A 14,727-nucleotide genomic window follows, 5' to 3' on the forward strand; every position below is an offset into this window, starting at 1 on the left:
GAGGTGGAACTTCCTGTGCTGTAGTTTCCATCCATTGCCCCTTGTCCTATCCCAGGGCACAAGTGAGGAGAGACTGTCCCTTCCTTCCTGACACTCCCTCCTCAGATATTTATAGGCACTTATTATATCCCCACTCAGTCATGTCTTCAGACTTCACAGCCCCAGGTCTCAGCCTTTCCTCATCAGGCAATACTCCAGTCCCTTCATCATCCCTGTAGCCCTCTGTTGGACTCTCTTCAGTAAATCCCTGTCCCTCTCAAAGTGGGAAGCCCAGAACTGGATGCAATACTCCAGGTGTGGTCTCACCAGGGCAGAGTAGAGGGGGAGCAGAACCTGCCTGGATCTGCTGGACACACTCCTCTTAATGCACCCCAGGATCCCATTGGCCTTCTTGGCCACAAGGGCACATTGCTGTCCCATGCAGAACTTGTCCACCAGGACTCCCAGGTCCCTCTCTACAGGGCTGCTGTCCAGCAGATCACCTCCTAACCTGTACTGGTGCAGTTTATTCTTCCTTCCCAGATGCAGGACTCTGCACTTGTCCTTGTTGAACCCCATTTATTAAATCTCCTCTCAGTCTTCTCCTTCCAGAGTAAACAGCCCCAGGTCTCTCAGACTCTCCTCATCAGGCAGTGCTCCAGTCCCTTCATCATCCTTGTAGCCTTCCATTTTGACTTCATGGAGTTAGATTGCTGGTCTGTATATATGCAGAGGGAATGCACTCAGGTGGGAAAATGTTGAGAGAGAATGCAGGTCAGTTTGCTCTGTACATTTTCAGACTCAAAAGAAAACTCCAGCTTACAGCATTGATTTTCATGTCCAGCTTCACTTGCATCTTCAAGCACTTGTGAAGCCAAATGTGTTTCAACTGTAAGATTGGGTTAACTTTAACTGCTTGCTGGAACTGATCTGATGCTCTTGTCTTTCTGAAAACAGGTGGCTGTAAATGGTGAAAGGGTTCAGATCCCTTATTCCAGCAGTCTGTTTGAAGTCACTATCTATGGAGCAATAATGCATGAAATCAAGTTCTCCTCTCTTGGACATAATCTGACATTTACCCCAAGAAACAACGAATTCATTCTTAAACTTAATTCCAAGAGCTTTTCTTCAGGAACACAAGGGCTTTGTGGTAAGCTTGACAGCTAGCAATAGCTTCCTGATTTAGCTTGATCTGCTGCTTATGATTTTGTGAGTTGTGTGGCCTTCAAGCTGTGAAAACTCTCAGGCTGAACTGATGCCTTGTTGGTACATAGTGAATCCAGGTTTTTCTTCTACGGCCTCTGCTCATCCTCATGGCCCTTCTCTGAACTTGCTCCTGAGATATAGCTTATGATAACTATAAGGAATATTGTTCATCCATCTTCCTTAACATTCACTGAGTGTCCCCAACCAGCCCTGTCTGTCTTGTGCCCATTTTGTGTGGCTTCTTTTTTATTTCACACTGTATTCACACCTCTCCTTTCCCTCCTCCTCCCAGGGGTGTGTGACCAGAACCACGTCAACGACTTCACGCTGCGTGACGGGTCAGTCACTCCTGACAGCAGCCTGTTTATCCAGGACTGGACAGTGGAAAAGCCAGGGAAGATCTGTGAGATATGGAGGGAAGACAAATGCTCTGAGCATGCATCCAGCCTCTGCCAGCTTCTGCTCTCCCATCAGTTTGCAGAGTGCCACGCGGTGATCCCCCCCAACATGTTCTACGAGGCCTGCGAGGAGAACAGCTGCTTCGAGGATGAAGCCTGTGAAATGATCACCTCCTATGCTCACATCTGCAGGGAGAACGGGGTCTGCATAGACTGGAGGACACCAGACATCTGTCGTAAGGGCTTTACCTCTCTCTTAAAAGTCAGACAGAAGCTGTCTGCTGGGTGGTAGTGGTGGTGACAGTGACCCTTTGGTCAGTGCAGTATGGAGTTTTGAATGCCCTGGAACAGCATAGCATAGCATAGCATAGCATAGAATAGAACAGAATAGCATAGCATAGCATAGAATAGCATGGAATAGAATAGAATAGAATAGCATAGAATAGCACAGAATAGCATAGCAGAGCATAGAATAGCATGGAATAGAATAGAAAGAATAGAATAGAATAGCATAGAATAGAACAGAATAGCATAGCATAGAATAGCATGAAATAGAATAGAAAGAATAGAATAGAATAGCATAGAATAGCATAGAATAGAACAGAATAGCATAGCATAGAATAGAACAGAATAGAATAGCATAGCATAGCACAGCATAGCATAGCATAGAATAGAATAGAATACCATACAATAGAATAGCATAGAATACCATACAACAGAATAACATAGAATAGAATTAACCAGGTTGGAAAAGATCTTTGAGATCATCAAGTCCAACCTATCACCCAACACCATCTAATCAACTAAACCATGGCACCAAGCACCCCATCCAGTCTCTTCCTAAACACCTACATATTGGATCCATGGCCAATGTTAACGGGATGAGCTTCAACAAGGCCAAATGCCAGGTTCTACATTTGGGTCACACTAGCCCCAAGCAACGCTACAGGCTTGGGGCAGTGTGGCTGGAAAGGTGTCTGGCAGAAAGGAACCTGGGGGTGCTAATGGACAAGCAGCTGAACAGGAGCCAGCAGTGTGCCCAGGTGGCCAAGAAAGCCAATGGCATCCTGGCTGGGATTAGGAATCCTGTGTCTAGCAGGAGCAGGGAGGGGATTGCACCCTGGTACTCAGCTCTGGTGAGGCTACACCTTGAGTACTGCGTCCAGTTTGGAGCACCTCCATACAGGAGAGATGTGGAGATGCTGGAGCCAGTGCAGAGGAGGGCAAGGAAGCTGGGGAAGGGCCTGGAGAATAAATCTGCTGAAGAGCAACACTTAGAGGATGGCCAAGGGATCAGGCCCAGCCAGCATGGGTTTAGGAAGGGCAGGTCCTGCCTGACCAACCTGATCTCCTTCTATGATCAGGTGACCTGCCTGGTGGATGTGGGGAGGCCTGTGGATGTAGTCTACCTGGACCTCAGCAAGGCCTTTGACACCGTTCCCCATAGCAAACTCCTGGCCAAGCTGTCAGCCCATGGCTTGGATGGGAGCACACTGAGATGGGTTAGGAACTGGCTGGAGGGCCGAGCCCAGAGAGTGGTAGTGAATGGTGCCACATCCAGCTGGCAGCCAGTCACCAGTGGTGTGCCCCAGGGATCAGTACTGGGCCCCTTGCTCTTTAACATCTTTATTGATGATCTGGACGAGGGCATCGAGTCCATCATCAGTAAATTTGCTGACGACACCAAGCTGGGGGCAGGAGTTGATCTGCTGGAGGGTAGAGAGGCTCTGCAGAGGGACCTCGACAGGCTGGGCAGATGGGCAGAGTCCAAGGGCATGAGATTTAACACATCCAAGTGCCGGGTTCTGCACATTGGCCACAGCAACCCCATGCAGAGCTACAGGCTGGGGTCAGAGTGGCTGGAAAGCAGTCAGGCTGAGAGGGACCTGGGGGTGCTGGTCGACGGTAGACTGAACATGAGCCTGCAGTGTGCCCAGGCAGCTAAGAGGGCCAATGGCATCCTGGCCTGCATCAGGAACAGTGTGGCCAGCAGGAGCAGGGAGGTCATTCTGCCCCTGTACACTGCACTGGTTAGGCCGCACCTCGAGTACTGTGTCCAGTTCTGGGCCCCTCAGTTTAGGAAGGATGTTGACTTGCTGGAACGAGTCCAGAGAAGAGCAACAAAGTTGGTGAGGGGTTTGGAACATAAGCCCTACGAGGAGAGGCTGAGGGAGCTGGGGTTGCTTAGCCTGGAGAAGAGGAGACTCAGGGGTGACCTTATTACTCTCTACAACTACCTGAAGGGAGGTTGTAGACAGACGGATGTTGGTCTCTTCTCCCAGGCAAGCAGTACCAGAACAAGAGGACACAGTCTCAGGCTGCGCCAGGGGAGATACAGGCTGGATGTTAGAAAAAAGTTCTATACAGAAAGAGTGATTGCCCATTGGAATGGGCTGCCTGGGGAGGTGGTGGAGTCACCATCACTGGAGGTTTTTAGGAGAAGACTTGACGGGGTACTTGGTGCTGTGGGTTAGTTGCTTGGGCGGAGTTGGATTGGTTGATGGGTTGGACGCGATGATCTTGAAGGTCTCTTCCAACCTGGTTTATTCTATGTATTCTATGTATTCTAAGGAGCTGGGGATGGTTAGTTTGGAAAAGAGGAGGCTGAGGGGAGGCCTCATTGCTCTCTACAGCTACCTGAAAGGACACTGTGGAGAGGTTGGTGCTGGTCTCTTCTCACAGGTAATTACTGATAGAACAAGAGGGAATGGTCTCAAGCTACAACTGGGTAGGTTTAGACTGGACATTAGGGGAGAAAGTTTGATGGAAAGTGTGGTCAGGGATTGGAATGTGCTGCCCAGGGAGGTGGTGGAGTCCCCAAGCCTGGATGTGTTTCAAGGTGGTTTGGATGTGGTGCCTGGGGCTATGGTTTAGGGTTGAACCTTGTAGAGGAGGTTCTTGGTTGGACTTGGTGATCCTGAGGGTCTCTTCCAACCTGAATGTTTCTGTGATTTTGTGACATCCATCAGAGAAGCAGGAATGAGGATCAGGAGGAGGAGAGAAGAACAATGAAGCACAAAACACCCTTAAGCCACCTCTGCTAGTGAAGGATCTGTGTGGTGGAGCTACACTGAGATTATCCATTGCTGCTCATTTGCTGTGTGAGCACAGCACGCTGGTGAGGAGTCCCCATCAAGTTCCAGTGACTTTTCAAGTCCCTCTGCATCTGCTGAGCTGTGATGGTTATCCACACATACAACCACACACCAGAAATAATTTGTTTTAGCATGGCTTGAAACACCAAAGGGTTAATGTTAAAGACAATCCTGTTTCCTTTGGCTGCTGAGAAGGGTGTGTGCAGACAGTTCAGTCGCTTGGGAGCTGAGGTCTTCAATCAGTGAATTTCTTTCAGTGTTCTTTTTTGTCAGGGGACTGAAAAAAAAGTTTTATAAACCTCAGAGCAGTCACTAACTGGGGGGAAAAAAAAGGAAACACTTTTCCTAGCTGAAGCTGTAGAGAAAAATAAAGAAGCCTTAAGGGAGTAGAGAGTGTGGAAGCTATATCCATAGGTTTCTTGTATGGCTGGCTGCAGTCTTAGCTTTTTGTCTGCTTTTAGAGACAATTCCTGCAGTGTTGTCAGCTCCTCATTAAAGAAATTGATGTTGTCTTAGGGGGGAAGGTAACTTTCCTTGGTTCAGCTTATTCTGTTAACAAGGCAAATCAGTCATTGAGGGGCAGAAAGGCAGCAAATTCAGTTTGGAAGTGGCAGAATTTTCTGGTTGTTAGCTTGGTTTGGTCGTTTGGAAACACTGCTGCCTATCAAACTGCCAAAATACAATAGACTAGAATAGAATTAACCAGGTTGGAAGAGACCTTCAAGATCATCAAGTCCAACCTATCATCCAACACTACCTAATCAACTAAACCATGGCACCAAGCACCCCATCCAGTCTCTCCCTAAATGCCTCCACCAAGTGCTACATCCAATCCCCTCTTGAACACCTCCAGGGATGGTGACTCCACCACCTCCCTGGGCAGCACATTCCAATGGCCAATCTCTCTTTCTATGAAGAATTTCTTCCTAACATCCAGCCTAAACCTCCCCTGGTGCAGCTTGAGACTGTGTCCTCTTGTTCTGGTGCTGGTTGCCTGGGAGAAGAGACCAACCCCCTCCTGGCTGCAACCTCACTTCAGGTAGTTGTAGAGAGCAAGAAGGTCTCCCCTGAGCCTCCTCTTCTCCAGGCTAAGCAACCCCAGCTCCCTCAGCCTCTCCTCACAGGGCTGTGCTCCAAACCCCACCCCAGCTTTGTTGCCCTTCTCTGGACACCTTCCAGCAACTCAACATCTTTCCTAAACTGAGGGTCCCAGAACTGGACACAGGACTCGAGGTGTGGCCTAACCAGTGCCGAGTACAGGGTCAGAATGACCTCCCTGCTCCTGCTGGCCACACTGTTCCTGATACAGTCCAGGATGCCATTGGCCTTTTTGGCCACCTGGGCACACTCCTGGCTCATGTTCAGCCAGCTGTCATTCAGTACCCCCAGGTCCCTCTCTGCCTGGCTGCTCCCCGGCCACTCTGACCCCAGCCTGTAGCACTGCATGGGGTTGTTGTGGCTAATGTGTAGAACCCGGCACTTGGATGTGTTCAATCTCATGCCCTTGGACTCTGCCCATCTGTCCAGCCTGTCAAGGTCCCTCTGCAGAGTTCTCCAACCCTCTAACAAATCAATACCTCTCCCCAGCTTGGTGTCATCTGGGTGGATCTCAATTCTATGTCTCTGGCCCAGTGTGGAAAAGAAAGCCAGGCAAGGTGTTCAGCTCATGCAAGCCATTGTATTGTTATTAGGGCAATCCACACTTTGCTGATTCAAATGGCCTGGAAGATTGGCTTGTTGATTTCTGCATGGACAATAACTTAAGGAAATGCCCTTAACTACATTCCATGGTGGATTTTCTATCTTCTTTTCTTTTCTTTTCTTTTCTTTTCTTTTCTTTTCTTTTCTTTTCTTTTCTTTTCTTTTCTTTTCTTTTCTTTTCTTTTCTTTTCTTTTCTTTTCTTTTCTTTTCTTTTCTTTTCTTTTCTTTTCTTTTCTTTTCTTTTCTTTTCTTTTCTTTTCTTTTCTTTTCTTCTTTTCTTTTCTTTTCTTTTCTCTCCTCTCCGAACCCCTCTTCTCTTCTCTTCTCTTCTCTTCTCTTCTCTTCTCTTCTCTTCTCTTCTCTTCTCTTCTCTTCTCTTCTCTTCTCTTCTCTTCTCTTCTCTTCTCTTCTCTTCTCTTCTCTTCTCTTCTCTTCTCTTCTCTTCTCTTCTCTTCTCTTCTCTTCCCTTCTCTTCCCTTCTCTTCCCTTCTCTTCCCTTCTCTTCCCTTCTCTTTCTTTTCTTCTCTTTTCTTTTTTTTTTCTTTCTATTTCCTTTATTTTCATTTATTTTCATTTAATTCCTTTTCTTTTAATTTACTTTCCTTCTTTTCCCCCTCTCTTTCTCAGCAATGAAATGCCCCACGCATTTGACATATGATCACTGCCACAAAGCCTGCATAAAGCACTGTGAGAACAGCACCACACTCAGTGTCTGCAAGGATTATCCCATGGAAGGCTGCTTCTGTCCAGAGGGACAGGTGACTTTTAACAACAGCTGTGTGGCTGAAGAAGTCTGCACACAGTGCACCAGCGAGGATGGCAGCCACCACCAGGTAACTGCAGACTTCTCAGCTTCCCTTTGTGAGGAGTTTGGGGGTGGGGGTTGTAAATCTGTTTGCAAACCTGGTTTAGAAGTCTAGCTGGTTTTCACTCTGGATGCTTTCTTTCCTCACCCAGCTCCTCGTAACCCACTGCTGTCAGGCTTGTGTAGCTCCCCTAGTGTGAAGTTAGCTGGGAGGGATGCAAAATTCCCAGCTGAGATTGTGCAGACCTGGAAATCCATAAGAAATTTGTGGGGAGGGAAGAGAGGAGGATGGCACAAGTCAATATTTACTGAGAAGGACACCTCTGTTCAGCAGGCTTCTAGCAGTAATGACCATTGAATGATGAATCTATGGCCTTGCTCTGGCAGGGGGGTTGGACTCAATGATCCCTGGCGGTCCCTTCCAGCCCCTATCATCCTGTGAGCCTGTGAATCTGGAACTCTTGCTAAAACTGTGTTCTCATGTCTCCACAAAGCTTACTGAAACACTTTCAGTGGTTGGTGGGGAGCAGTGAGACCAAGATATCTTGCTGGCAAGTTGTGTTATCATTCCTTTGATTAAATGAATCAGTGTCAGAAGGGGATTGGGAAAAGCCACGAGCGCTGAGTACCAGACTGCAGGGGAGGGATCAGTTTGGGCTACTGAAAATCCACTTTCATCTGCTGAATCAGTGTCAGGATGGGATTGGGAAGAGCCATGAGTGCTGGGTGTCAACAAGGACAAGTGCAGAGTCCTGCATCTGGGCAGGAAGAATAAACTGCAGCAGGTGATCTGCTGGAGAGCAGCCCTGTGGAGAAGGACCTGGGAGTCCTGGTGGACAACAAGTTCTGCATGGGACAGCAATGTGCCCTTGTGGCCAAGAAGGCCAATGGGATCCTGGGGTGCATTAAGAGGAGTGTGTCCTGCAGATCCAGGGAGGTTCTCCTCCCCCTCTACTCTGCCCTGGGGAGGCTGCACCTGGAATATTGCATCCAGTTCTGGGCTCCCTAGTTCAAGAGGGACAGGGATCTGCTGGAGAGAGGATGCTGAAGGGACTGTAGCACTGCCTTATGAGGAAAGACTGAGAGCCCTGGGGCTGTTCCATCTGGAGAGATGGCTGAGAGGGGATCTAATCAATGGGTGTCAGGAATGAAGGGACAGCGTCTGCTCACTTGCACCCTGGGATAGGACAAGGGGCAATGGATGTAAACTACAGCACAGGAACCTCCACCTCAAGATGAGGAAGAACTTCTTTACTGTAAGAGTGACAGTACTGGAGCAGGCTCCCCAGAGAGGTTGTGGAGTTACCTGCTCTGGAGACTTTCCAGTCCTGTCTAGATGTGTTCCTGTGCAACCTGTGCTAGATTCTATGGTCCTGCTCCGGCAGCAGGGGTTGCACTTGAACATCTCCAGAGGTCCCTTCCATCCCTAACATCCTGTGATCTTGTGAAGCATCTCTTTTAAATGCTCTTTGCACTACTGGTCCATCTGCACCAGCAGCCCCACAGTGTGCCCTTGTACAAGGACAGGCCCACAGAGGTCCAAGGAGCCCCATATGGCTTGTTCCTTAGGGCTGCCTCCTGGGACTGCCAAAGCACAACATAAGTACATATTCACTAAAGTGGTTTGAGGGGTTCCAACTGCTGTCAAAGGTGCTGGTAAGGGATTCTAACAGCGTGAGCCCCATCCTCAGGCATACACACCCTCTATGCATTTTGTTCCACATGTGCATTGTCCAAAAGATCACAGTATCACAGTACATTAGAGGTTGGAAGGGACCTCCAGAGATCATCAGGTCCAACCCCCCTGCCAGATCAGGATCACTTAGGGTATGCACAGGAATGCATCCAGGTGGGTTTGGAAAGTCTGCAGAGAAGGAGACTCCACAGCCTCTCTGGGCAGCCTGTTCCAGTGCTCTGTCACCCTCACTGCAAAGAAGTTTCTCCTCATGCTGAGTTGAAACCTTCTCTGTTCAAGTCTGAACCTGTTGTTCCTTGTCTTATTACTGTGCACCACCGACAAAGCTTGGCCCCCTCCACTTGACACCCACCCCTCAGATATTGATAGACATTGATCAGATCCCCTCTCAGTCTTCTCTTCTCCAGACTAAACAGCCCCAGGGCTCTCAGTCTCTCTTCATAGGGGAGATGCTCAAGTCCCCTAATCATCCTCATGGCTCTCTGTTGGACTCTCTCGAGCTGGTTCCCATCTCTCTTGAACTGAGGAGCCCCAAACTAGAGGCAGTATTCCATGTGTAGGCTCAGCAGGGCAGAGTAGAGGGGGAGAAGAACCTCCCTAGACCTACTGGCCACACTTTTCTTGCTGCCCCCCAGGAGATGTTTCTAAAAACCAGAGTTTTCTGAGGAGCTGAGCACATGGACCTTGTATAAACTTTTGTTTTAAGGTTCCAGCATCTCCACACACATGGCCATGATTTCTGGCTTGTGTTTCTGGTTTGCATCTTCTTTTATGTAGGATTTGTGTAGTACTTACTGAGTTGGCAAAATGGAAGGGGGAAAAAACAACCAAAGAGTAATTTTTGCAATAAAAGAAACAGAAAAAAACTCAAAGAGAAGTCATATTTCTCTTGAAGGAGAAAATAGCTTAGACTCCTAGAATCAATCAGGTTGGAAGAGACCTCAAAGATCATCAAGTCCTTGCAGAGCAGCCCTGAGGAGAGAGACTTGGGGGTGCTGGTGGACAAGAAGCTCAACAGGAGCTCTCAGTGTGCACTTGCAGCCTGGAAAACCAATCAGATCCTGGGCTGCATCAAGAGAAGTGTGGCCAGCAGGGCAAGGGAGGTGATTCTCCCCCTCTACTCAGCTCTGGTGAGACCCCACCTGGAGTACTGCCTCCAGTTCTGGAGCCCCTATTACAAAAGGGATCTGGAGGTGCTGGAAGGTGTCCAGAGAAGGGCCATGAGGATAAGCAGAAGGCTGGAGCAACTCTCCTGTGAGGACAGACTGAAGGAATTGGGGCTGTTCAGTCTGGAGAAGAGAAGGCTCAGAGGTGACCTAATTGTGGCCTTCCAGGATCTGAAGGGGGCTACAAGAAGGCTGAGGAAGGACTTCTCAGGATATCAGGTAGTGATAGGACTAGGGGGAATGGAATGAAGCTGGAGGTGGGGAGATTCAGGCTGGAGGTGAGGAGGAAGTTCTTCCCCATGAGAGTGGTGAAGCCCTGGAATGGGTTGTCCAGGGAGGGGGTTGGGGCCCCGTCCCTGGAGGTGTTTAAGACCAGGCTGGATGAGGCTCTGGCCAGCCTGATCTAGTGTGGGGTGTCCCTGCCCATGGCAGGGGGGGTTGGAACTAGATGATCCTTGTGGTCCCTTCCAATCCTGACTGATACTATGAAGTGTTTGTGCCACATCCTTTGATAGCTTCCTCTAAGCCAAACACTGCCCCATACATAGACCAACTGTGCACAACTCTCTGTGACCCTGGCAACTCTACTTACTGTCTTGTGGCTTCTACATGAAATGCTTATTGCAAATGCAGATTAAAGCCTAGGATCTGAGTGCCTCAAATCCCTGAATCCCCAGGCAATGCAATCTGCATTTAGGGTTTTCTTCCATTAAAACAATTGTTTCAAGCCCTGGTGGAGACAAGCTCAGCACACATCTCAGGGAGAACTGCACTGAGATCTGCAGAACTTATGAAAATATGCAAGCTGTCCCATGCCCCTTAAAGGGCTTGGAACTCTGGAACAGCTCTTCTCTGTACCCCAGTGGCAAGGCTTAGATGCAGCTGCTGTGTGGATAGGAAGGTGGAGGGCAGAGCAGGATCAGCTCACACAGCTGTTTTGGGTCTCTGCTGTTGCAGGAATAGAATAGAATAGAATAGAATAGAATAGAATAGAATAGAATAGAATAGAATAGAATAGAATTAACCAGGTTGGAAGAGACCTTCAAGATCATTGTGTCCAACCCATCATCCAACACCATCTGATCAACTAAACCATACAACCAAACACCCTATCAAGTCTCCTCCTAAACACCTCCAATGATGGTGACTCCACCACCTCCCTGGGCAGCACATTCCAATGGCCAATCTCTCTCTCTGTGAAGAATTTCTTCCTAATATCCAGCCTAAACCTTCCCTGGTGCCACCTGAGACTGTGTCCTCTTGTTCTGTGCTGTGTACAGGGGCAGAATGACCTCCCTGCTCCTGCTGGCCACACTATTCCTGATGCAGGCCAGGATGCCATTGGCCTTGTTGGCCACCTGGGCACACTGCAGGCTCATGTTCAGCCTGCCATCGACCAGTACCCCCAGGTCCCTTTCTGCCTGACTGCTCTCCAGCCACTCTGACCCCAGCCTGTAGCTCCGCATGGGGTTGTTGTGTCCAATGTGCAGAACCCGGCACTTGGATGTGTTAAATCTCATGCCGTTGGACTCTGCCCATCTGCCCAGCCTGTCGAGGTCCCTCTGCAGAGCCTCTCTACCCTCCAGCAGATCAACTCCTGCCCCCAGCTTGGTGTCGTCAGCAAATTTACTGATGATGGACTCAATGCCCTCGTCCAGATCATCAATAAAGATGTTAAAGAGCAAGGGGCCCAGTACTGATCCCTGGGGCACACCACTGGTGACTGGCTGCCAGCTGGATGTGGCACCATTCACCACCACTCTCTGGGCTCGGCCCTCCAGCCAGTTCCTAACCCATCTCAGTGTGCTCCCATCCAAGCCATGGGCTGACAGCTTGGCCAGGAGTTTGCTATGGGGAACGGTGTCAAAGGCCTTGCTGAGGTCCAGGTAGACTACATCCACAGGCCTCCCCGCATCCACCAGGCGGGTCACCTGCTCATAGAAGGAGATCAGGTTGGTCAGGCAGGACCTGCCCTTCCTAAACCCATGCTGGCTGGGCCTGACCCCTTGGCCATCCTCTAAGTGCTGTGTGACTGCACTCAAGAAGACCTGTTCCATAATCTTGCCTGGCACTGAGGTCAAGCTGAGAGGTATTTGATTTTTTTCTAACAGCCTGGTGTTTAGTTTTGTTTTTTTCCATGCAGCACATGGAAACATGGATTCCTGCCAATGAGCCTTGCAAGATATGCACATGCCTGGATAACAAGAAAATCAACTGCTCTGTCCAGCCTTGCCCTGCTGCCAAATGTAAATTGGTTTTCTCTATGCTTACACTTGACTTGGTGTTTTAATTGCCTAGTTTTCTAGTTCTAGCACAGACAATACTAAAATGAGTGGCAGTGCTCATCTGCTCGAGGATAGGAAGGCTCTGCAGGGGGATCTGGGCAGGTTAAATCCATGGGCTGATGTCAGTGGAAAGAAGTGGAACAAGGCCAAGTGTTGGGTCCTGCACTTTGGTCACAACTCCAAGCAATGCTCCAGGCTTGGAGCAGAGTGGCTAGAAAGCAGCAAGGTGGAAAAAGACCTAGAGGTGCTGATGGAGAGCTGAACATGAGCCAGTGAGTGCTCAGGGGGCAAAAAAGGTGCAGTGGCATCCTGGCCTGTGCCAAACCCAGGGTGTTCAGCAGGAGTAGGGCAGTGGAAGGTACCTCTTTACTTCAACCTGGAGAGGCTTGAGTGCTGGGTTCAGATCTGGGTGCCACAAGATAGGAAAGACATTGAGGGGCTGGAGGGTGTCCAGAGAAGAGCAATGAGGCTGGGGAGGGGTTTGGAAGGTGTCATATGATGAAAGGCTGAGGAAGCTGGGGCTGTTCAGTCTGGAGAAGAGAAGGCTGAGGAGAGATCTTATTGCTCTCTACAGCTACCTGAAAGGAGGTTGGAGTGAGGCTGGTGTTGGTCTCCTCTCCCAGGTAACCAGCAACAGGATGAGAGGAAATGGGTTTGAGTTGTACCAGGGGAGGGTTAGTTAGGACATGAGGAAAAACTTCTTTCCTGAGAAAGTGGTGAGGGGTTGGAACAGGCTGCCCAGGGAGGTGGGGGAGGCACCATCCCTGGAGGCGCCAAAGAAGCTGTAGAAGCAGTGCTTCAGGATCTAGTTTAGTGGTCATGGGAGCTGGGTTATGATTGGTCTTGCTCTTAAAGGCCTTCTCCAGCCTTCATGATTCTCTGATTATCCAAACTTGTTTTGTGGATGTTTTCTTGCAGCTGTTCAGTGTGGCCCCTGCGAAGTCCCTCGCCTGCGCAGGGACAGCAGCCAGTGCTGCCTTGAGTTTGAGTGTGGTAAGTTCTCATAAGCTACTGCAATCTTCTTGGTCCATAGTTTTACCAAATGCTTTACAGGGTCCTTTCTAATGTAAGGTAGCACTTCTTTTTTGTCTGACAGCACTGAATAGCTGTGCAGTTGTGTAAAACAGGGGGTTGGAATAGATGACCTTTGGAGGTCCCTTCCAACCCAAACCGTTCTATGATTCTATCTAAGTCCAGCTTAAGTTTGTTCTTCTTCCCATAGGAGATGAGGAAAGAAATTGAGCTGATTGTTTGTTTGATTGATTGGTTGTTTGTTTTTCCCTAATACCTACTTTTGGTCTCTACTCACACATGAAATACAACTTCAGAACATTAATCCTTACAGCCCAAGCCTGAACTGCTCTCTCAGGCTATTGTGGAAATGAATTCTGACCTGCTGAATTCTCAGACTTCCTATTTTAGGATAGCAATTGAGTGTAGGGGAGAAAGGTTTAATGGGGATGTCTTTTATTGAGGACTGATTACTCAAGTGTGATCTGGGATCCTCAGTTTAGGAAAGATGGTGAGTTGCTGGAATGTGTCCAGAGAAGGGCAACAAAGCTGGGGAGGGGTTTGGAGCACAGCCCTGTGAGGAGAGGCTGAGGGAGCTGGGGTTGCTTAGCCTGGAGAAGAGGAGGCTCAGAGGAGACCTTCTTGCTCTCTACAACTCCCTGAAGGGAGGCTGTAGCCAGGTGGAGGTTGGTCTCTTCTCCCAGGCAACCAGCACCAGAACAAGAGGACACAGTCTCAAGCTGTGCCAGGGGAGGTTTAGGCTGGATGTTAGGAAGAAGTTCTTCATTGAAAGAGAGATTGGCCATTGGAATGTGCTGCCCAGGGAGGTGGTGGAGCCACCATCACTGGTGGTGTTTAAGAAACTGGTTGGGGTGCTTGATGCTATGGTTTAGTTGATTAGATGGTGCTGGGTGATAGGTTGGACTCAATGATCTCAAAGATCTTTTCCAACCTGGTTAATTCTATTCTATTCTATTCTATTCTATTCTATTCTATTCTATTCTATTCTATTCTATTCTATTCTATTCTACTCTACTCTACTCTACTCTACTCTACTCTATTCTATTCTATTCTATTCTATTCTACTCTACTCTACTCTACTCTACTCTACTCTACTCTATTCTATTCTATTCTATTCTATTCTATTCTATTCTATTCTATATCTTAAACACTTTCTCAATTTCTCTCTTCTCAGTCTGTGATTTGGTATCCTGTGATTTGCCTCCTGTCCCTGCCTGTGAGTTTGGCCTGCAGCTGGCTCTGACCAACCCTGGAGAATGCAGACCAAATTACACATGTGGTAAGGTAGCTTTTTCTCTTTTTCCTTCCAGCAGGGAGTAGCCCTGGAACATTGCATCTGAGTGGCACTGACACCTTCCTTTAG

General features: G+C 48.7%; 1 protein-coding gene across 1 annotated transcript in view; it reads left to right on the plus strand.

Moving 5' to 3' along the window:
- VWF (von Willebrand factor) overlaps nucleotides 1-14,727 on the plus strand; it is a 161,496-nt gene that overhangs the window by 121,350 nt on the left and 25,419 nt on the right. Inside the window, exons 35-40 of the mRNA XM_054177869.1 lie at nucleotides 937-1,129; nucleotides 1,478-1,819; nucleotides 7,008-7,213; nucleotides 12,191-12,293; nucleotides 13,251-13,325; nucleotides 14,539-14,643. Of these exons, the coding sequence (XP_054033844.1) occupies nucleotides 937-1,129; nucleotides 1,478-1,819; nucleotides 7,008-7,213; nucleotides 12,191-12,293; nucleotides 13,251-13,325; nucleotides 14,539-14,643 (1,024 nt within the window). The remainder of the gene's footprint in view (nucleotides 1-936; nucleotides 1,130-1,477; nucleotides 1,820-7,007; nucleotides 7,214-12,190; nucleotides 12,294-13,250; nucleotides 13,326-14,538; nucleotides 14,644-14,727) is intronic.

The sequence above is a fragment of the Dryobates pubescens genome, chromosome Z, assembly GCF_014839835.1.
Source record: "Dryobates pubescens isolate bDryPub1 chromosome Z, bDryPub1.pri, whole genome shotgun sequence".
Classification (NCBI taxonomy): domain Eukaryota; kingdom Metazoa; phylum Chordata; class Aves; order Piciformes; family Picidae; genus Dryobates; species Dryobates pubescens.